At 43.9% G+C, this 24,581-nt stretch overlaps 1 protein-coding gene across 1 annotated transcript in view; it reads right to left on the bottom strand.

The window, feature by feature from the left end:
* C2H8orf88 (chromosome 2 C8orf88 homolog) overlaps window positions 1-24,172 on the bottom strand; it is a 54,605-nt gene extending 30,433 nt beyond the window's left edge. The window contains exons 1-4 of the mRNA XM_065399437.1: window positions 24,088-24,172; window positions 21,858-21,934; window positions 10,404-10,488; window positions 8,118-8,224 (exon numbers count right to left, since the gene is read on the bottom strand). Of these exons, the coding sequence (XP_065255509.1) occupies window positions 8,118-8,224; window positions 10,404-10,488; window positions 21,858-21,934; window positions 24,088-24,172 (354 nt within the window). The remainder of the gene's footprint in view (window positions 1-8,117; window positions 8,225-10,403; window positions 10,489-21,857; window positions 21,935-24,087) is intronic.
* Between the last annotated feature and the right edge of the window lie 409 nt (window positions 24,173-24,581).

Here is a 24,581-nt window from a genome sequence, read left to right as displayed (position 1 = left end):
GCAATTAACAATTGGTCTGGTTTCCTATTTTGATAGAGTTGGTTTGCTCATCCTTAGCTTTAATTAGTACATTTAAGAATATGCTTTCAGGTTAGTGAGAACATTTCCTTTTTTGTTAAGCAAAGGCAGGCCATGTCACTACTGGGATGGAAAAATCCACAAGCCTTCAGGAAGTGATGTCAATCAAGTGGATGGCTGTTACCAATAATCTGGTGCTCTGATATTGTGCTTGTGGGCACATAATAGGTCATTTAAGGGTTATGTATAGGGAACATCTTTTCACACAACTATGCTCTCTAAATTCTGGTTTAAATTGTCTCCATGAAGTTTCAATTTTTTTGTTCCTTTCTAATGGATAAGGTAATCTGTTCTAGAATTGAACAGAGTCAAATGCCAGAGATAGAAAAATTCTACTAAGTCAAGTAATCAGTCTTCCTGCCACTGCAAAATTATTCCCCATTTACTAATGATATAGCCAATCACTAATCCACAATTGATAACATTTAAGGAATCTCAGCACTAAAAGAGTTTGAGATAGAAGAGATGAGAGTAAAACTGGAATTGCTTTCAGCATTAGCTGTAGGGTTGCTACTGGGAAGAACATACCTCTAACCCCCAATTATAGTTGAACTATTTCAGTCTTTTGTAAATTTAAGGCTTTCAAATTGATGCACTGTGTGCTTCAAATATAAGTGTACAAACAGATTGCACTCACAAAATATTTTAATTGACACACATAAGGGACATTAAAGAATTACAATGATTGTCTGAAACCGCTGCTGTATGTACAGAAACAAAGATGACAAACACCAAGAGAAAATCCAGGACTTTTTTGGCAACTTTATTTTGCATAGTTTAGAAAATATTAAGACAACTGAAAAGCTAATCACATCTTTAACAAGTCTAACTTTGCAAATTTTTAGTACTATTGCTCTATCTAACCCTTCCTCTGGTTCAATTTCTAGTTCAAATTTATCCTTTGCTAGAAAAAAAATGATGCTAGAAAAATCCAATTTCAGGAGTGAAAGGATTAATTTCAGCCTTACTGCAGTTCTGAGTACAGAACCTATTACAAGTAGCTGGACCAAAATAAGTTTTGTATTATCTTGCAGTTAGTCAATTTAGAGAGCTATATTTGCTTATGTAAACAATACTGTACATTATTAACTAAAAGACTTCAAGGCTTCTTTTCATTATGCAATCCTTATTTAAGGAAACAGCTACAAGACTCTCACTAGTATGCACTACCGATAAGGATTCTTGCAATTTTTCATTGTCACCACTTCCCATTTTCACTTTGGAAAAATCAGTACCATTGGATGACACTAGTTAGTGTTGCAGTTCCTGAAATCCACTGCCCTATAGGCAGTTCCCCTGTATAGTCAATGATTGTTTGGGTGGATATTCTAGTTTTATGGAAACTGTGCTGCCTTTCAATGAAACCAAAATGTCAAGATATTAAACATCTTGAAAGAAACTAGTAGTATAGCCACAGAATGCAAGAGGTCACTGAGCGTCAGTGTGAATTACTGAAAAGCAATCAAAGTCAATTTCAAAATACAAGAAATAATATACTTACACCTAAGTCACGTTTGAGAATTACTACAACTTGTGTTTCTGTTCCATTATTATAGCTAATGAAAATCTGAATATTGCAAACAAAATCTGAGTCAGAAATACTGGTTTAAAGTTGGTGGTTCTACAAATGTTGAAGCTGATTCAGTGAACCAGAGTTTGTCAGTGCTGAAAACACTTCTTGCTTTTGATAATTAAAGAAACAAATTTACATCCATTATAATTTGTTTACATTCTATTGGCATTCTTGACTAATGACCGGGGGGGGGAGGTTTCGTTTGTTTTTTTAAAGTATTTAGGCACCTAGATGCTTCTGTAAATTCCATTAAGCACCTATCTGCATCTTAAGGCACCTAAATACCTTTAAAAATCTGGCCCTTAATCCACTTCATTGTTAGCTGTCCAAAAGATGGATTTCTTATCTTCAAAAGGACCTGTCATTTCTTACTTAAGGCAATAAAATAGTTTTTTCCTGTAAGACAAACAGACCCAAAAAATTACTTCAAAGTTTGAAATGTCATTTAAATTACACATAGCAAGTTAAATCTCATTGAAGCGTAATAAAAAGTATTCATAATGAGATATGTATACTAAACATGTAAGATTGTAAGAGATTATAACAAGAATTACAGGTTAATTAAATGCCTCAAATTGTGGCCTAAATTTTTAAAAGCAACTTGTCATTGTAAACCCAATCTGAGGTACCTTAATGGAACACTATTATCAAGGAGTGCCAAGCACTCACCCTCTAAAAATAAGGACTCTTTAAAAAGACATCATCAAGATGAAGACTCAAAAATTACTAGTCACTTGAAAATTTAGACCAGTATTCAACACTACTTGAGGATCCTATATTTAGAACATTTCCAAACTGCTACCTCAGAAGGTGCTTACCATGCATTACTGATGCATGAAAGCCAGTAAATGGTAGAACCCAGAGGCACTGACTTCCTGTTCCCAGGGGAGTGCTCAACCCCTGTTCTGCCTCAGGCCCCACCCCCCACTCCACCCCTTCCTCCAAACCCCCTTTCTGCCCCCTCCCCCAGCACCTCCTGCATGCCGCTGAACAGCTGATCGCAGCGGGCAGGAGAAGCTGGGAGGGAGGGGAAGGAGCTGATCAGCGGGGCCCGCCAGGGGCAGGAAGACTGGGGGGGGGAGGGGAGAGGAATGAAAAGGAGCTGATCCAAGGGGCTGCTGAGCACTCACAATCTTTTTCCCCATGGGCGCTCCAGACCCAGAGCATCCACGGAGTCGGCGCCTATGGTAGAACCAATAGATCTGTTTTGAGCAAATAAAAAAAATGCTACTAGGAAATAGTTCCCATCAAGGACAATACGCTGAAATAAATCCACAGACAAAAGCGCTACTGGCAAAGCTCCAGAAATACAAGACTGAGTAAAACTTGCTACCAATACAGACAGCAAGATAGTATTATAAAGAGGGACTTTAACAGAGATAGGAATAGTGATTTATAAAAGGAATAAGACACCACAACAACTAAGAGTACAGCAGGTAGTCTTGGAAATGAATGGCAAGGAAAAGGAACATGAGAATTGGGTTCAGTTCAGAGACTGGTTAATAATGAAACTGAACTACGATCTCAGCATTGGCATAGCAGTCAGACACAGAAAATTCCATGACTGCCCACCTAGAATAATCATAGAGAACTTGTGAGACTAGCTAATTCTGCCAATAGGTCTCTAACTAAGCAAGCTTAGTGATCCTGAAGGTTAAAATCTGATATTGAAATATATTTCCAAATGAGTTGCTGTTTCTTGTCGTATCAATGGTAGAGGGGAAAAAAACAAGTTATATGTAGAGGGTTTCAGTCCAGTCCAGGTAACAGCCAGACTTCAAAAGTCAGCTTGTGAAGTAGTCTTACTGAAATGAACTTTGCAGAAGGAAGAATGAATATCTGTAGCACATCTGGCAAGTGTGTGAAGTCATGACATCACCACTCGAAGTCTGGCATATACACCACCACCTACTCTTGCATTGTTTCATAAAACCTCCTGTTGAAGTAGACGGAAAATCTTCAGACACATGCTATAAGCATTTACACTTGAGACAGCTGCTATCATTGACAAAAGATGCCCTTGAGTTTAGGGTAACATCCCCACTAATAAGGGTCAGTAATATCCCTGTTACTAAAGTGGAACAGAATCAGAACACCCTCACAGCTTTTCATCCATATGTTAAAACTGGTACTTTCCCATACAAGAATCGTAGTGGATCTATACAATTAACATAGCCGAGAAAGCGGTAGGTAAAGGTTTCTATCACTTTTCAGGAGTCCCTTTTAAGATTTAAGTACTCTTATTTCTAATGAAAATGAAGAATTACACTGAGTACTTTAGATTACAAACAATACTAAAGGCCTTCAAGATGTGTTCAGCACATGCAAACCTAAATCAAGTTGATCCGTAAGCAGTCTCCTTTCCACCTTCCATCTCCATTGTTTGCACTATTGTGCATTGTTCCACAGCTAAACTTAGGCCCGATGATGCAAGGAGCTCTGTACCGGCAGATCCCGCACATCCTGGTGGATCCTACTGACTTCAATAGAGCTTCTTGCTAGGGTACATGCTTCATACAGAGCTCCCTGAAGGATCATCGTCTTTAGGTACGTCAGCAATTTGGACAGCTTTTTATATAGTTCGCCTGGTACTGTGTATTAGCAAAATTTTTTGGCAAGACACTAAACTATGGAGTGTTTAAACAAGTAGGCACACAAAGTTTGTTTTACTTTTGGAAACAAGATTACATTATTTTTCTAAGCAATCTGGTAATCCATGATCATTTGAGGAATGTTAAGTTAATTTACTCAGCAGAAAATACTACAGTTAAATTTGAAGCAGTTTTTGCAATAACTTATACCTGTTAACTTTAAAAGATGCAGGCAAAGAACTTTGTTCTGTCCAAAATGGACAAAATCTTTGAGCAAACTTCCACTAGTCAAGGGTGGCTGAAAATAGTTAGAATTCTATTCCAAAGACAGATAGCTGTAGCAGACCACGACTCTTGAATACAGGCTCCCAAAAGGAGTCTTCCATGTTCGAGTCTGAGCAGCTTGCTCCAGTAGAATGTACCGCACGCTATCCTGAAGTAAAAAACACAGTGCCACTGATGTTCAATTATTTTCTAATAAGAAGCTGGAAATGTATTTCCCCATTGTGTGTGTAGTTTAAAGAGATTTAGAGCCAACAACTGAAGGGATGTGAGTAAGTGATACGTCACAGCTAAATATACGTTGACCAAAAATGGCTATAGGTAAATAGTCTCCTCCTGAAAGAAATTCTGAGAGAAATCTCTACTCGTAGACTAGAAAGTTCCAGGGATCAGTCTGCAATTAAGTAGCGTCACAAAATTATCAATGAAAAAAACAAACCAGTTGCAGTAGAGAGGAATCAATATTTACTTTTTCAAGGTGCATAAGTCTTGTTTTTAAAATAGAGGAATAACAAAACTTAAATATAGAAACCACAGGTGCTGACTTATTTTTCCTGCGGGGTGCTCCAACCCTGCTCCACCGAGGCCCCGCCCCCACTCCACCCCTTGCCAAGGCCCTGCCCTCGGCTCCACCTCTTCCCGCCTCTCCGCCCCCTCCCCCAAGACCCCCCACCTACTGCTCTCCACCCTCCCACGAGCACCTCCCGCCAGCTGCCAAACAGCTGATCAGTGGCCAGCCCCGGGGCCCCCCAAACAGCTGTGGCTTGTGGGTGCTGAGCACTCCCCTCCCCCCCCCCATCAGTGATTGAGCCCCGGAGCACCCACGGAGTTAGCGCCTATGATAGAAACTTAAGAGAAACCATTCAGAAATAAACCAGGGGACTAGATTGTTGGACTCCCCTGCCCTGGGTGCAGGTTCTCCAACACCAACAAATGAAGCCTTAAACTTGTCTTCAAGACAAAAAGTAAGTACATAAAAGTGTACATGGAACTCATCGCTGTTCTATAAGTCTCCTGACCAGAAGCAGACCAGAGATTGGCTGCAGAAGCAGGCATTCCTTCTGATTAGATAAGCAGTGAAGTTGCAGTCTACTAGGTTGTAGCAAAAAGAAATGCATGTAGTCATTTAGACATTGTTTTCTTGGATACAAAGCCCAGCCCACTGGATACGGATTTCAGAAGAAAAATTCCAAGTGGATCTCCTGGAGATAGGCATGTGAACCAAGTAAAATAAAAGACCGAGTTCTATAACCTGTGAAGAAATTCAAAGATGTCTCCATATCCCTGAGGAATTTTGTTTAAATCGTCACTACGGTAAACAGCAGTAGTCACCACCACCAGAAAGTGTCCCTGTGAGAGATCTGAGCTCACAAAAAGAGGAGGACCCTCCCATCAGTCTGTCAGGATTACAATGCTCGTAAAATAGGGCTTTAATGCTTCAAATCCTGCAAAAACCCAGGTGTTGATGAGAAACTGGTCTACCTTAAATAGGTCAAAAAACTTTTAAGGAGGGTCTTATATACACCTCTACCCCAATACAACACTGTCCTCGGGAGCCAAAAAAATCTTACCGCGTTATAGATGAAACCGCGTTATATCGAACTTGCTTTGCTGCGCCGGAGTGCGCAGCCCCTCCCCCCCGGAGCACTGCTTTACCGAGTTATATTCGAATGTGTGTTATATCGGGTCACGTTATATCAAGGTAGAGGTGTACTTGGTTACAAGAGAAAGACAAGCAGTTTGCTTGTAAATGGATGGAGAATATTCTTGCAGAACACAGCCTGCTGTACAGTGCTGGGAAACTCATGCCAAGAAACTTGACAGAATTTTCACCCCTGATTACCAGCAAGCTTCACAAGCTTTATTCTCTAGAGACATTAGCAGAAAGAGGGATCCTAGGCTTGTTGACAGAAGTGCCCTGATTCTGGAGTGATATGGGCAAAACTCAGTTCACTAACACAACATCCCACAGACAGAGCTGCAAGATTCTAATGCACCTCCAGATGAGGGCTCACAGCCAAATGTGTCTGGTTGCAGCTTATCTCACAGTCACATCAATAAAGGCAGCATTAGCTTGATCCTAGGCTGTCTCCATATAGAGAAAGTTCCTAAAAGTAACCAGTCTCTTCAAGGACAGAAGAGGCATATGCAGGCCTTCTTCCACAACTTGGATTTATGTTCTCACAAAAATGAAAGCTCTCAGTACAGCATTGCAGATAGATTTTCTTAGAGGCAAATCCAGAAGTATGCAATCAGGTGATGTTGAACTGTGTCCGGAGAAGTCCAGCTATAGAAACCTCCACCACCAAATACCAGAAAAAACTCCAAGAAGCCAGTATTAAGAGCTTGGGTCCCGGAGTTTATCAGTCTGTGTCTTGACAGTATGCAGAAATTGTTGCCTGTTCTTTGCTGACTGGAAGATGATTGGTACTTGCATCTGAACCACAAGAGAAGTCATCTCCACATTCTTAAAAAATACCCCATTGTAGTACTGGATGGTTTCTTAAATAGAATGGCCACAGCATTCTCTAGGAAGGATGTGAAAAATCCATTCCTCCTCTGTTGTAGCACAAATTCATTTGGCATCCAGAGAGTTTCCCCAGCTCCTGGTGTCAAGGTGGCACTCCCTGCTGTCCTGCTCACCATCCACTTCTTCCCCAACAGGCACAGAATGAGCTGAATTTATGCAGGAATACTGACCATCAGAGCAGAGCAGGTGTTAATTCATGGATTTAATGCAAAGGGAATGCGTACTTGCTCTACACTCCAACAAGGTGGTATATTAAGGCACTTAAGGCTATGTCAGCGCTAGGTATTATTACTATTAATATTATTATTTAAAGGTGTTGGATACCTTGAGAAAGATGGTCTATCCTGATTTGTACAAGACTTTCTTCTTGAATGCCATTTATACCAGTTTAAGGTGGCGTTTTTACAAGGTATCTGAGGATACCAAGAAAAAGTTTGGGTTCTTAAACCCTGGACTCATTCTCACAAAAACATGGCCAATTCATTGTTTGTAAACGGGGAAAGCGTTTGTAATGGAAAGTTTGCTGCAGGCCAAAAATGGAGAGAGAGAAATATTCAGTACGAGTAAATAATGACTACAGAAAAATATTTGAGGATTTGGGAGCTGAGAAATCCCCAAATCACAACACTTTTAGATCAAACCTGGGTCATGCAAGTTTAAGACTGACTTTTTATTTATTTATTTTTTAAAGTTGCCAACAGCAAGAAGAGATTAGGTAAAGTATACCACGCCAAACTGAAGACATATTTGATAGCTATTAAGAAGGAAAGCTGAAGAAGCCGAGCACGGTACAGTTAAACAAGGTTAAGACCTCAGCCATTGTTAAGAGGCAACAAAGGAACTGACAGCTGGAAGCACTATGGAGCACCATAGTTATTCTGTCATAATAAAATGCCAATCCAACTGGGGACTCAAGGTGCTACAGTAATAATGTTATAACTGCATCATGTACCTCTGCAAACAGATTTTTTAAAAAGTTAAACTTTGCTCAATCAACACTGACAGTTGGCAACCTGCAAGACTGCTTTTCACTGCTTGGTTTAAATTGCAAGAATACACTTACTGGTTTTTCAAGTACAATAGGATGATCAGGAAGAAATTCCGGCTTCTTTTGAGAGAGTGAAACACTTGAAAGCTTTAAGAGGAAATCTCTGCTGTATTTAATTCTTTCTGCAAACACAGGATTATACACAAACAGATTACTATAAAGTTATTTGTTAAACAGTGATATTTGCAAAGCAGCTTAAATGCTGGCATTTCCCAATTTTGGAGTGCTTGACTTTTCTAAGAGCTTTTTGTGTGAAAAGGGTGCACCTTGTGTGCATGTGCAATATACACCTACTCTTAAAAGAGTGATTTTGGAAGGACTAGCTGCTTCAGGTCATTACTAGTGAACTACAAAGTATTTCATGTATAGATCACCAGTTTGAATCCAATACCGCTCAGGAGAGATTGAAGTTACTGCTAAAAATGGATGTTTCAGAGTTCCTATACAAAATGAATTTGGTGGATCTCAGTTCCAGATCTTACACCACAAACTCCCATAATTTGCACTAACTAGCATATTGTGCAGAGACACCCAGAACTAGCCATGGAGACTGATTTACCTGTTAACGCTAAGGGAAATTCCTCCAGATCAGTGTTAAGACATGCTCTCAGGGCAGTATGTGTAGTAAGCTTTCCCTGCAGATAAACTGAAGATTTACATTCACCAGGGCAACCAAGCTGATGCCTTAAACCAGCATGAACTTAAGAGATGAACTTACATGCAACCTTGCAAACGGGTAAGTGTAATGAGCTAGCTCACAAAACTTCACATGAGTGTAATGCATGAAGCTGAACAAATATTGATAGCTATGCTTAGGGCTTGTCTAACTGGGATTTTGTTTTGTACTGTTATGGCCACACTAAATTGCACTGGTGTAAACTTACCACATCTGTGCTAGTCAGCTATTGCACCAATGCAGCTATATCAATCTAGCTATACCATACAAGCCCTGAAACCCAAACATGCCTCCCAATGGAGTTTTTCTGCAGTTATGGCAAGGTCAGATGACACTACCAGAGTTTTAAGTTTGCTGTACTACTTCTACACCAAAGTAGCAAGGTTCCAAAAGCCTGGCTCCTTCACATAGCCCAATCCACATATGGGAGGAAAGCATCACCTCTAAGCAAAGACTGATATCTGGAACAAGCATATGTACCTTTTCAGAGTTCATATTTTCCGTTACCTTGGAAGCTGGTAATTCAAACATTGATCTACATATAAACAAATACTCCTGAGGGCATTCTGCGCCAAAAAATAAAAATTCTGCGCACAATATTTTAAAATTCTGCAAATTTTGTCAAATAAATGTGGAGGCTCCAGCATAGCATTGGAGAGCACAGGCCACTGGCTGCACCGAGGTAGGAGATCACTGTGCAGCTCCCCCCGGGACACGGACTCAGCGGTGAGGCTGCACCCAACCCAACACAGCGCAAGGACCAGGCCTGCCCCAATAATACCCCAGGGCTCTGCCCCTCCATGCCAGGTAGGAGCCAAGTGTGGAGGGGCTTAGTGTGGGGGGATCCAGGCGTGGGTTGAGAGAGTTCTGTGTGGGGCAATCTGGGTGCAGGCGGCTCAATGGGAGATCCGGGTGCAGGGGGGAGGAATCAGGATGCACAGGGTCTTGTTAGGGGCTACTGGGTGCAACAATAATGGGACTCTTCAGGGGGGTCCAGGTGAAGGTGGTTGAGACTCAGTGGGGTGGGGATCCAGGTGCAGCTGGCTGGGGCTCGGTGGGGTGGGGATCTGGGTGGCTCATCGGGGGAGGGGGGGGAGTTTGAGTGTGTGTGGGGGTAAGGCTCGGCAGGAGGGTCTGGGTATGAGGGAGTCTGGATGCACAGCGGTTGGGCAGATGGGAGAGCAGCTCCCTGTACAGGGATCCCTCCCCCTGCAACTGAGGAGCGATGGGTGCAGGAAGCAGGAGAGTTTGCACAGCTTCCTGCAGCTGGAGGGGAAATCTGGGGGTGGGTCTGACTTAGCCCCGGATGCCATGCAGGGAAAGAGGAAGTCCTATCCTCCCCAGCCCAGCCGGGACTAGTAGCTGAGCCTGGCGCAGGGTAGGAGCCACCAGCCAGGTCTTCCCCAGTGCCACCCCCTGCCCCACGGTGATTTACCTCTCCGCTGGCTGCCCTGGGCACCCGAAACATGCTGCTGGAGAGGGTCGCATGACCGCTCTTGTGGCTTCCCTTTGCTTCCCCGTCAGAAAGTCATTTTTCTGAAGGGAAGCAAAGAAATCTGCGGGGGACATAAATTCTGTTCATGTGCAGTGGCGCAGAATTCCCCCAAGACTAAAACAAAGCTTACCTTTCTTGGTTTCAGACTTCTGGCACTCTGGTTGACTAGGGATCACAGTTTGATTTAAGACCTGCATTCCAGTACCCTCATACCACTAAAACATGAAGAGAAGAACATGCAATTTATTCAAGTTTCATAAGCGTTTCCAAAAATGCATCATCAAATCCAGGAATTTCCTTCTGACAAACTGAAATGAAAAAAAAAATAGCAAAGTTATATTGTTTCAAGTAAATCTGCAGTGATTAGTTTCAATACAATAGTCAAGTTGGCTTTTATGGTTATGAAGGTCATGGACAATCCACAGCACGGTGTAATTCTGGAATTTGTTCCCTTGTCAGTAAGGTAGGTTTTTGGGGGATGGGTTTTCTTCCCTCCAGGGTACACTCCCTGCTAGTGTAACCCACAAATCTCCTGGGTGTGGTGTTTTATCCCATCTACTGGCACCGAGACCACAAGACAGAGACAGAGACACAGAATGAGTCGGCTCTACATCCTTAGCTAAGAGCCAGTTGGCTTTTAGCTCGTGCTGTAGAGGTTCATGCACTAAGCTCTAGAGGTCCCAGATTCGATCCTGCCCGCTGACGACCGGGATCTGTTGGCATTACACTAGTTCTTCACAGCCAACACATTTAAGAGAAAACTGGCTTCTTCTAATCATTGTTCATTTTTAACTCAGTTTCAGTCAGTGACACCTATGCAGGACTCATGAAGATACTATAGGCACAGTTTGAAAGACAGGGTTGCACAGATGAAACTGAGGCAGTGTCTACTCTGGCCTATAATTCATAACTGGCACAGCTCCACCATTGCTGCCAGTAGTGGAAGCTATAGCATAGAAATAACTGAGCAGGAGCTGCACTGCTGGAGAAGTACAGCTATGAAGTAGACTAGCCTCAAGAACCTGTAGAACTTTTACTATTAGTGTTAGTGAATATACATAACAACTAGAGGCCTACCAAATTCACAGTCCATTTTGGCATGTAGGATTTAAAAAAAAATATCAAATTTCATGATTTCAGTCCTTTAAATCTGCAATTTCACAGTGTTGTAATTGTAGGGGTCCTGACCCAAAAAGGAGTTGTGTGTGTGTGGGGGGGGGGGGTTGCAAAGTAATTGTAGGTGGGGTTGTGGTACTGCTACCCTCACTTCTGTGCTACTGCGGGTGGTGGCACTGCCTTCACGGCTGGGCAGCCAGAGAGCAATGGCTGTTGGCTGGAAGCCCAGCTCTGAAGGCAGAGCTGCTGGCAGCAGCAGCGCAGAAGTAAGGATGGCATGGTATGGTATTGTCACCCTTACTTCTGCACTGCTGCCTGCAGAGCTGGGCCCTAGCATGGTATGGTATTGCAACCCTTACTTCTGCACGGCTGCTAGCGGGGTGCTGCCTTCAGAGCCGGTCAACAGCCGCCCTCTCTTGCCGCCCAGCTCTGAAGGCAGCGCAGAAGTAAGGGTGGCAATACCGGGACACACACCCCCCAAATAACCTTGCAACCCCCTGAAACTCCCTTTTGGGTCAGGACCCCCAATTTGAGAAACACTGGTCTCCCCTGTTAAATCTGTATAGTACAGGATAAAAGCACACAAAAGACCAGATTTCATGCGGAGAGACCAGATTTCATGGTCCATAGTGCGTTTTTCATGGCCATGAATTTGGTAGGGCCCTAACAATAACATAAAGCAGCTTTATTCTGCTCCCACACTGGAATTTACAGAACTGGAAGTTAGAAGAAACATTTCCTTGGAAACTGAGCACATTTGAGACAGCAATCTTTTAAACACAAAGATGGAACCCTCTGGTGCCATTTTAGAATTACTTTTCAGGTAAGAACCACAATTAGCAGCATTTTTCAGCAGGGCAGTTAAGTGTTATTTCTGTGGGGTGGAAGGTAGGGGGAAAAGAGGATGAGGAGAGAAGGAAAGTCTTTTTTCTAAAGGAGAGGATGGAAAGTCTTATGTTTAAATCTAAACCACCGAGACATGGTCTTAAGTCTTCCCTCCTAGCAAGGATCTCTGTAACCAGAATACCAACCCCAGAACTTAACAGTCTAAGCCTGGGTATCTTCATCTGCAACATCCTTGGAATGCATGTGTGTAGGAGACTACCCCACCCTCCAATAAATTGCTGGATCTCAGCCCCCTCCCCGCCAGTGGCTTTGCAATTTGGCTGAGGGCCTTTTGCTTCATTCTGAGTGGCATTTGCAAAGAACAGTCATTTTTTTTGCATCTGCCTTTACTTTAGAAGGCGCACTGCTGCTGCCTGTACAGTCTTCTGCCTTATTATGGTGACTATCTAACCCTGCTACAGAGTTGCAGTAGCCTAGCCTGAAGATGCATTATCTAGACTACCCTAGCCTGAAGTAGTATTATCTAGACCACATGTGGAACATCAACATTCTGCCATAAAAGTTCTTAATGCAGAGTTAAAGTTTCTGAAATCTCAGTTATTAATGTTCCAATTCTAACTTAAACAGATGGTGTATTCTTCAAAGGGAATCATTCCAGAAATGGGGGCTGTAATTCATTATCACTATAGACAAGCTGCAGATGGGTAGCTTTTGCAGCCTTATGGATCTACCCTACAGAATTCCTCCTATAAAGAGTGTTGAGGCCCAGATATTGGGGTATATTGTGATTGTGCTACACACTAGATTCTGGCCCTAAAGCCAGCATAAGTATCTACTGAAAGGCCTCCTTGTTTAGAGAATCATCCTGTGGCATAGAAGCTCCTATGATGCAAATGTAGTGAAAAGTAGCCAGAGCACAGGGGGCAAGATCAGTGTGTCCATACTCCTTGATGATCCTTAGGACTGTTGGCAGGCATTATAACTGGGAGCAGCCTTCTGGCTACACCATTTTAAGCAAGAGGATGGGACAGGACACAGCCAAGCGACGTTCCATGAGTGCAGAGGCTACTCTGGCACCCACCTCTATAAGCCACACTATGTGGTCCTTGGCTATAGCCAAACATCTAGATTGATAGAAAGTTCCAGGAGGTCATAGTTTGTCTCGAATACTGCCAACAAGACTAGAATAGAATGTGCAAGAGAAGAAGTTTCTTGCTTGTATTTGTTTGTCCAAAACTATACACTGTGATGGACCCATGCATCGTGACATGTATCACTATATGTGATCAAGGCTGAACATTCTAAAGCAGTTGATTCCTCCAACTCAGAAAATAGAATGTGGGCTCTTTTAGTGTTTAATTATCCGTTTATTTCGCAGAAACAGGTGAAGATATTGTAGTGTTTACAATCAACCTTGTACAAATAAAAATTAGAAAGATAAACAATCTTCTAACTCAGAGGGCAAAAAAGGTCAGATGGCCACTCATCTTTTCTACCAAGTATCTTCAGATAACAGCAATTATGTGAATGATCCTCACCAGCATGGCTAAGTAAAGTCCATTAAAAAGCCATTTTTGGTTGAAGAACTAGGTAAGAACACTGACTTCTAATACAGCGGATTTAGGGTATGTCTACACTACGAAATTAGGTCGTATTTATAGAAGTCGATTTTTTAGGAAGCGATTTTATACAGTCAATTGTGTGTGTCCCCACTAAGCGCATTAAGTCGGCAGAGTGCATCCACAGTACCAAGGCTAGCGTCGACTTTCGGAGCGTTGCACTGTGAGTAGCTATCCCACAGTTCCCGCAGTCTCCGCCGCCCACTGGAATTCTGGGTTGAGCTCCCAATGCCTGATGGGGCAAAAACATTGTCGTGGGTGGTTTTGGGTACACGTCATCAGTCACCCCTCCCTCTTTGAAAGCAACGGCAGACAATTGTTTTGCGCCTTTTTTCCATGCGGACACCATACTGATTTCAGTAGATGGTGCAGTAGGACTGCTAACCGTCGTCATCGAACGACCGCTTCCGCTACCACTCTGCTCTCCTGCTCTAGCTGCAGACGGTGCAATAGGTCAGAAAACCTGGCATTCCGACCACTGCATCCACTGCCACTCTGCTCTCCTGGTGATCTCGCAGGTCCTCTACATGACCGTCGTCATCCGCCGCTTCTGCTGCAACTCTGCTCTCCTGTTCTTGTCTCGCCATACCACGGCAGGCGTGCAGCCCGCTCAGCTGTTGTGTCCTGGCAGCAGATGGTGCAGTAGGTCTGCAAAACTGGTCATCCAACCACTGCTTCCCCTGCAACTCTGCTCTCCTGCAGACGCCATACCATGGCAAGCATGGAGCCCGCTCAGATCACTGCAGCAGTTATGAGCATTGTAAACACCTCGCGCATTATCCTGCAGTATATGCAAAACCAGAACCTGCAAAAGCAGGCGAGGAGGCGATGGCAGCGCGGTGACTAGAGTGATGAGGACATGGACACACACTTCTCTCAAAGCACGGGCCCTGGCAATTTGGACATCATGGTGGTAATGGGGCAGGTTCATGCCGTGGAACGCCGACTCTGGGCCCGGGAAACAAGCACAGACTGGTGGGACCGCATAGTGTTGCGGGTCTGGCTTGATTCCCAGTGGCTGCGAAACTTTGGCATGTGTAAGGGCACTTTCATGGAACTTTGTGACTTGCTTTCCCCTGCCCTGAAGCGCAATAATACCAAGATGAGAGCAGCCCTCACAGTTGAGAAGCGAGTGGCGATAGCCCTCTGGAAGCCTGCAACGCCAGACAGCTACCAGTCAGTCGGGAATCAATTTGGAGTAGGCAAATCTACTGTGATCCAAGTAGCCAACGCAATCACTGAGCTGCTGCTATCAAGGGTAGTGACTCTGAGAAATGTGCAGGTCATAGTGGATGGCTTTGCTGCAATGGGATTCCCTAACTGTGGTGGGGCGATAGACAGAACGCATATCCCTATCTTGGGACTGGACCACCAAGACAGCCAGTACATAAACCGAAAGGGGTACTTTTCAATGGTGCTGCAAGCACTGGTGGATCACAAGGGACATTTCACCAACATCAACGTGGGATGGCCGGGAAAGGTACATGACGCTCACATCTTCAGTAACTCTGGCCCGTCTGAACAGCTGCAGCAAGGAACTTACTTTCCAGACCAGAAAATAACCGTTGGGGATGTTGAAATGCCTATAGTTATCCTTGGGGACCCAGCCTACCCCTTAATGCCATGGCTCAGAAGCTCCTGACTACTGTCCAGGGTGCCTGAAGCTATACACAGGCACCCTGGACAGTAGTCAGGAGCTGTTCAACTATAGGCTGACCAAGTGCAGAATGGTGGTAGAATGTGCATTTGGATGTTTAAAAGCACGCTGGCGCAGTTTACTGACTCGGTTAGACCTCAGCGAAACCAATATTCCCATTGTTATTGCTGCTTGCTGTGTGCTCCACAATATCTGTGAGACTAAGGGGGAGATGTTTATGGCGGGGTGGGAGGTTGAGGCAAATCACCCGGCCACTGATTACGTGCAGCCAGACACCAGGGCGATTAGAAGAGCACAGCAGGGCACGCTGCGGATCAGAGAAGCTTTGAAAACCAGTTTCATGACTGGCCAGGCTTCGGTGTGACAGTTCTGTTTGTTTCTCCTCAATGAAAACTCTCCCCCTTGGTTCACTCTACTTCCCTGTAAACCAACTGCCCTCCCCTCCGCCCCCCCCTTCGATCACCGCTTGCAGAGGCAATAAAGTCACTGTTGTTTCAAATTCATGCATTCTTTATTAATTCGTCACACAAATAGGGGGGATAACTGCCAAGGTAGCCCGGGAGGGGGTGGGGTAGGAGGGAAGCACCGGATGGGGTGGTGGAGGAGGGGAGGAGGAAAGGACAAGGCGACACTGCACTTCAAAACTTATTGAATGCCAGCCTTCTGTTGCTTGGGCAGTCCTCTGGGGTGGAGTAGTTGGGTGCCCGGAGGTCTCCGCCCCCCGCGTTCTTGGGCGTCTGGGTGAGAAGGCTATGGAACTTGAGGAGGAGAGCGGTTGGTTACACAGGGGCTGCAGCAGCGGTCTGTGCTCCTGCTGCCTATCCTGCACCTCAACCAGACGCCGAAGCATATCAGTTTGATCCTCCAGTAGCCTCAGCATTGCATCCTGCCTCCTCTCATCATGCTGCTGCCACCTATCCTCTTCCTCCAGCCATCTATCCTCTCGCGCATCCCTCCTGTCCTCATGTTCATTTTGTGCTTTCCTGGACTCTGACATTGTCTGCCTCCACGCATTCTGCTGGGCTCTTTTAGTGCTGGAGGACTGCATGAGCTCAGAGAACATTTCATCACAAGTGCGTTTTTTTCGCCTTCTTATCTGCGCTAGCCTCTGGGACGGAGATGATAGGGGGAGCGTTGAAACATTTGCAGCTGCAGTAGGAAAAAAAAGGAGAGTAGTATTTAAAGACATTTTAGAGAACAATGGGTAGACTCTGACAGTAAACCAAGCTGTTAACATTACATAGCACATGTGCTTTCTTTACAAGGTCGCATTTTGCCTCTTATATTGAGGGCCTGCCAGTTTGGTGTGAGAGATCATACACGCAGAGCCAGGCAACAGAATTCGGCTTGCAGGCAGCCATGGTAAGCCACAGTCTTTTGGCTTCTTTAACCTTCATAACATGTGGGGATGGTTTCAAACAGCAGCGCCCTCATTTCCCATACCAAGCACCCATTGGGTTGGCCGTTTAAAATGGGTTGGCCATTTAAAAGGAGGGGCTGTGTTTTTCGGGTTAACATGCAGCACAAACCCAACTAACCCCCACACACACATCCAATTCCCTGGGATAAGCGCTTCACCCCTCTCCCAACCGCGTGGCTAACAGCGGGGATGATTTCTTTTCAGCCACAGGCAAACAGCACAGCAGGAACGGCCACCTCTGAATGTCCCCTTAATAAAATTCCCCTTTTTCAACCAGGTGACCATGAATGATATCACTCTCCTAAGGATAACACAGAGAGATAAAGAACGGCTGTTGCTTGAATGCCAGCAAACATCGGAACCATACACTGCCATGCTTTCTTATGCAATGATTCCAGACTACGTGCTACTGGCCTGGCGTGGTAAAGGGTCCTACCATGGAGGACGCAATAAGGCTGCCCTCCCCAGAAACCTTTTGCAAAGGCTTTGGGAGTACCTCCAGGAGAGCTTCACTGAGATGTCCCTGGAGGATTTCTGCTCCATCCCAGACATGTTAACAGACTTTTCCAGTAGCTGTACTGGCCGCGAATGCATCCCAAGTTGTCAGGCCAAATTAATCATTAAACACGCTTGTTTTTAAACCATGTATTATATTTACAAAGGTACACTCACCAGAGGTGCCTTCTCCGCCTTCAAGATCTGGGAGCCCGGGTTGGGAGGGTATTGTCTCCAGGGTGATAAACAATTCCTGGCTGTCGGGGAGAACGGTTTCTCTGCTTGCCTGCTGTGCGCTATCTTCCTTGTCCCCAAAATCCTCATCCCTGTTGCATGAGACTCCCTTGCAGGAGTCCACGTATAGGGGTGAGGTAGTTGTAGGGGCACCCCCTAGAATTGCATGCAGCTCATCATAGAAATGGCATGTCCAGGGGTCTGACCCAGAGCAGCCATTTGCCTCTTTGGTAGGCTTGCCTGAGCACCTTAAGTTTAATGCGGCACTGCTGCAGGTCCCTGTTATAGCCTCTGTCCTACATGCCCTTGGAGATTTTTTCAAATATTTTGGCATTTCGTCTTTTGGAACAGAGTTCTGATAGCACGGATTTGTCTCCCCATACAGCGATCAGATCCAGTACCTCCCGTTCGGTCCATGCTGGAGCTCTTTTGCAATTCTGGGACTCCATGATCACCTCTGCTGCTGAGATCTGCATGGTCACCTGTGCTGATCAGCTTGCCACGCTGGCCAAACAGGAAATGAAATTCAAAAGTTCGCAGGGCTTTTCCTGTCTACCTGGCCAGTGCATCTGAGTTGAGAGTGCTGTCCAGAGCGGTCACAATGGAGCACTCTGGATAGCTCCCGGAGGCCAATACCGTCAAATTGCGTCCACACTACCCCAAATTCAACCTGGCGATGTCGATTTCAGCGCTAATCCCCTCATCGGGGAGGAGTACAGGAATTGATTTTAAGAGCCCTTTAAGTTGACAAAAATGGCTTCCTCGTGTGGACGGGTGCAGGGTTAAATCGATCTAATGCTGCTAAATTTGACCTAAACTCGTAGTGTAGACCAGGGCTAAGAGACACAGCTACACAAATGAACCTTCTAAAACTACGCAGAAGCACTAAGGAGTTCCTAGATTTCTCTTCTAAGGCAGCAAAAGACAGCTTTAGAACTTTGAGCTCATTAAAACGTGCCTTGTTGAGGCACACGGCACAGACTGTAGAGGGTGTAGTGTTTTCAGCCACATCTTTAGAGAAGAGATTCTTTGAAATGTGATAAGAGTATCTCTGAATTCTTGGCTGCACACACAAATGAGTTTGTTAGGACCAGAATTCTAGGACAAATCTTTTCCTTCTGTCAGTCTACCTTTTGAAGTAAGCTAGTAAATCTTCTTCCAGACAAGGAAATAGAAAAATGCAAGGCTCTTCTAATTTAGAAGCCATATTTTGGAATAAGTTTACATTGGTCACAGCAGAAGCATACGCCCGTGCGCCATATTTTATTCCACGACCACCCAAAAAAACCAAGATACTCCTCAGCATAAATATCTGTACACATCCAGAATAGCTCATGTTGCTGCTGACTAGATGTTAAACTAGCACTGCACAATTCTAGTCGGTATCATACTGCTGCTGTCATTACTATAGTATGCAAGAGCACAGTAACAAATGAAACAATGTCCTTTGTAGAGTAAAAATCATGTACACAGGAAAAGCCTAGAGGAATGCAACAGTGTGATTACTAAGCACTCATCTGCTGCTGCTAGTGTGACTCAGAAAAGACTGCTTGACTACTGCCAAGCACCTTTATGCACATCACCTTGTATTATCATGACTGTGTAATGAAGCAGTGAACTATGGACCTGATATCCATATTTTTACCTCCGAACTATACCTGAATTTTGATTTCCAAATATGTACGTTTGTTTACTTAGCCATAAAATAAAGTCTGGGTGTGATGGGGCTCCACTCACCACACTGTGCATCCTGCTGGCTGTCTTGGGAATTAGCGCCGCAGGTCAGTATGCCTTCTCCTGATGGTGCCTAAACTGCTGTCACATCTGCTCCCAGACCCATGTCCTCCAAGAAACACAGCATCCTCTTCATGACACAGCACACAGCTGTGTCACGATCTGTGCTCCCTCCTTCCAGGGGCCCTGAAAGTCAACTGTCCAGCCACCTCCCTAGGGGCGACTGCAGTCAATTGTCCTGCCACTTCCCCAGTGGTGAGTGGGGGAGAGGAAAGAGGAGACCCGGGCCCAACCACTACTCCAGGTCCCAACCCAGGGACCCTGTAGATGGCAGACACGTGCGGAGTCCCCTCCAAATCCTCAGTACATTTCCCTGGGCCACTTCCCCACAGCCCCAGTACCTTCTTAGCCCTTAACTCAGGGCCTCAGCACTCCAGACCTAGCAGCCAGCCAGGAGCTCACTCTTGCTCCCCTATTCCTGCCCAGCATTGCTATGTCCAGGGTGCTAGCTTCCTTCCACCTGCCAGGCACCCAGTCCTCTCTCCTTGAGCTCCACGGTGTAACTGACTCTGCGCTGCCCTGCGGCTCTTTTTATATGGGCCTGCTGGGCCCTGATTCGCTGCTCCTCGCATCCCCTCTCCTATTGGCTGCTTCTAACGCAGTCTCCCAAGGGCTCTAGTAACCCCTTGCATGCCAGTGTGGGCCAGATGCCCCATCACACTGGGTACAATCACACTATTTTTAACTTGAATCCAACCATGTAGAGATGAAGTACCAGGCTCTAAATTCCCTCCAAGATTTGAAGAGAGAGACCGATTTGACCAACATATCTTGCAAAAACTATACACTCAACTGCTGTGAATAAAAGTCTTGGACTGGCAAGTTCTTTGAATTACTCCTCCCCACATCTGATTTTGGATACCCATCCCTTTAAAGGAGATACGCTCTCTTTTAGAGTTGAGGAGTGTAAAACCCCAAGAATCTATCTCCATGGACGATTCAGATGTAAAAAAGTGTCAAATTTTCAAAACTCAAGCTTATGGGTACAAGCTAGGCAACTGTGTGTCTGCAAGCCAGATACATGCCCATCTGCTATTAGAATTACCATATTTTTACAGTGAAGTGTATGTACAGAAGTGAAGGCTCTAACAGATCAACCACTATGGTAAAGTTGCTCAGGTAAGACTGGATTCAACAGCAGCTGTCCAAATAAGGGTCACCTTCCACCTGTGCTATGGGGATGGATTGAAAGAGGAAGTAGTCTGTAGATCTATGCAACATTATTTCAAGTCATTTCCAGGGAAGTGCACTAGAACAAGGAGTCAGTTTGGCTTGCAAGATCTTTAGGGTGAGACTGTCTTTTCATTTTTTGTGTACAACACCTGACAAAGTGGGCCTCAAACCCTTATTGGCCTCTAGGTGCTACTGCAGTACAAATGAATAATCCACAGATGCTTGTCAACATGTTTTTGTTTTTTGGGGGTGGGGGGGCGCACGGAAGGCAGAAAGTAGAGATTAGATTAATCTATGGAAGGCAAAAGAAGTGGTGCTCAGACACTTGAGATTCTTGAAGAAGTCACTGATTTATTACTGAAATCTTTCTGGGTCATTCAAGACACCAATGGTAGGCGCCAAGTAAGATTGGACATGATATATTCCAACAGACACAGACAGCAACAGTGAGTTTTAGAAAAAGCATAATTTAGTATTGTTAAAATATGTGTTTTTACGTCTATTTTAGTAGAAGTTTTGTGTTATGGGGTTCACGGTGATTGCTTGAGTGGGCAGTCAGTGTGAATTAGTATTGAAAAAGCAGATGCAGAGTCAGAACAAAATAGAGGTTAAGAGTACAAAGAACAAGCTCATTTTGCTGATCTTTCTAAGCTGGCCCTCAGGATGAGCTGAGAACACAATTACCCAATAAATACCATAGTCTGTCCTAAACACAGGAGACACAGCAAAAGTTTATCTAACAAACATTTAGGATGCATATTTGGAGGAAAGTTTTAATCCAAATTCTGTGAAGTTTGCTGCCTCAAATGTGTTGAACATATTTTCATATAAAAGGGAATATAAAAATTACTGCCACCACTTCGTAAGTATAACAAACATGATAAAACGGGTAGGAAAAAAAAATGAGTAAATGACCGGCTATCTACACACAAAGAAGCTTGCAGAGAAGCCAGATCTGCAAGTCCACATTGTCATTTATGGAGATGTACCATCCATGTCTTAGTGCACATGTGAGGGAAGAATTTTTCTACCTCAAACTAAACATGAACATCTCCAGGACTGAACTACTTAGTGTGCAATTCTAGAACATCTCTCACTGGCAAAAGTATCTATTTCATTAATTAACAGATGGATTGATTGACAATTTATGGTAGTTTCATGACATTCATTTATAGATTTAGCCAGCCAATATCTTTCATTGGTGACTTGAGTCTTCATTTAAATACTTACCCAGCTAACTTCACTATGTAAACATACTTGAGTGCTGTATGGAAATTCAGGTTGGAAGTTGAAAGTAATTGTTGAGGCTGTTGGAACACGAGTAAGAATAAGCAAAAACAAAGAGTCCATTCAGAATATATCTTGAGACATTTGTCAACAGGACTTTACACACCATCCGAGGACAATAATGAAGAAATGAACAAATAGTTTACCAATTACACCTCTACCCCGATATAACGTGACCCGATATAACATGAATTCGGCTATAACGTGGAAAAGCAGCGCTCCGGGGGGGCGGGGCTGCACGCTCCGGCGGATCAAAGCAAGTTCGATATAACCCGGTTTCACCTATAACGCGGTAAGATTTTTTGGCTCCCGAGGACAGCGTTACATCGGGGTAGAGGTGTACTAATTGAATGCTTTCATTATGCTGCACCATGGGATACTGTCCCATTTCTTGCAGGATCTTAACAACATAACACTATGGATTCTAAGGTATGCTGTTATTTGTCTGCTATCCACACTTCCCTCAAGCGGCCCCCAAACAGGCACTGCTTTGTAGAAAGTTTCAAAACTCTGTCTCATCCAGAGGTGCATCCCACAAATAAATATATACAGAGGCCACATCCAAGAAAAATTCATCTAGTTTTGGGTTTTTATTGCAAACTGAGTTCAGGCCAAGTTCACAAAACTTTGCAAGCCTTTCAACAAGCCTGATCCAAACCATGGTTTGATGGTTTTCATCTGGATTTGTTATGTGTTTTAGGATCTCATTCAAGCTCTAAGAATATATTTTTGCACACATGCAAGGAAAGGCTAAAGTTCCCACAAGCTGTAACTGGATGACAGGGGACGGATCACTCAAACTGCCCTGGTCTGTTCATTTCCTCTGAAGCATCTGGCACCAGCCACTGTCAAAAACAGGATACTGGGCTACATTGACCACTGGATGATCAAGATGCTAAAGGAGCACTCAAGAACGATAAGGCCATTGCAGAGAAACTAAATGAATGCTTTGTATCGGTATTGACAGCTGAAGCTGTGAGGGAGATTCCCAAAACCTGAGCCATTCTTTTAAGGTGACAAATCTGAGGAACTATCCCAGATTGAGGTGTCATTAGAGGTGGTTTTGGAACAAATCGATTAACTAATAAGTCACCAGGACCAGATGGTATTCACCCAAGAGTTCTGAAGGTGTTGATAAATGCAAAGTAATGCACATTGGAAAACATAATCCCAATTATACATATAAAATGATGGGATCTAAATTAGCTGTTACCACTCAAGAAAGAGATCTCGGAGTCACTGTGGATAGTTCTCTGAAAACATCCACTCAATGTGAAGCAGCAGTCAAAAAAGCTAACAGAACGTTGGGAAATATTAAGAAAGGGATAGATAATAAGACAGAAAATACCATACTGTTTCTGTATATCAATGGTATGCCCACATCTTGAATACTGCAGGCAGATGTGGTCACAAAAAAGATATATTGACTTGGAAAAGGTTCAGAAAAGGGCAACAAAAATGATTAGGGGTATGGAACAGCTTCTGTATGAGGAGAGATTAATAAGACTGGGACTTTTCAGCTTGGAAAAGAGACTAAGGGGGGATATGACTGAGGTCTATAAAATCATGACTGGTGTGGAGAAAGTAAGTAAGGGAGGGTTATTTGCTCCTTTTCATAACACAAGAACGGGGGGGGGGGGTTGTCACCAAATGAAATTAACAGGCAACAGGTTTAAAAACAAACAAAGGGAAGCATTTTTTCACACAATGTATAGTCAATATGTGGAATTCCTTGCTAGAGGATGTTGTGAAGGCCAAGACTATAACAGGGTTCAAAAAAGAACTAGATAATTTCATGGAGAATAGGTCCATCAATGGCTATTAGCCAGGATGGGCAGAGATCGTGTCCCTAGCCTCTGTTTGCCAAAAGCTGGGAATGGGCAACAGGGAACGGATCACTTGATGATTACCTGTTCTCTTCATTCCCTCTGGGGCTTCTGGCATTGGCCATCATCGGAAGACAGGATACTGGGCTAGATGGACCTTTAGTCTGACCCAGTATGGTCGTTCTTATGTTCGGCCCAGTATTGCTGTTTCTATGTTCCCCATAGCTAATTTTTAACCATGAGCCTTAAATAGAAATGTATTCAAGACATTCAGCATAACCTCAAATTTCCCTTCAGGTAATCTGTAAATCTTTGTTAAATGAACAGATTTTAACCATGCTACTTACCATGCTGTGAAGACAGGTGGCGTGCAGGTCTTGCTGGCTGAAGGGATTTACCAATCAGTTTTTTAGTCTCCATTGTCTTTAACATTTTGAGGCTCCACACTTTAAAAAAGGAATCACATACATATAAAGCATTCAGTTACAGATAAGAGTGCAACATTATAACCTGCACTTTCAATAAAATCTTCCTTGGCTTCTTGACTGTACCAAGCTGCATTGTAATGCAAAAAAAAAAATGAAGAACGTAGTATGCAAACAGCTTGGGAAAACAGTTCCTGGATTGGAAAACAAATATCTAGTCAATTGGTTTTAGAATGAGTATTCCAAAAAGTCATTCTAGTCATAAAACTTAGAATTGCCTTTTTAATTACCTCAAACAACAGCTATCTTTTGGCTTATGTATTTACTGGCAAGTGAAAATTCAAGCTATGAGTTATTTCTGAACAACTCAAATGTTTGTATGATCCAGGACTCTGCCCAAGATTTTTCCTAATGTT

Source organism: Emys orbicularis, chromosome 2, assembly GCF_028017835.1.
Source record: "Emys orbicularis isolate rEmyOrb1 chromosome 2, rEmyOrb1.hap1, whole genome shotgun sequence".
NCBI classification, from domain to species: Eukaryota; Metazoa; Chordata; order Testudines; family Emydidae; genus Emys; species Emys orbicularis.
This window is presented reverse-complemented; position numbering and strand designations above follow the sequence as displayed.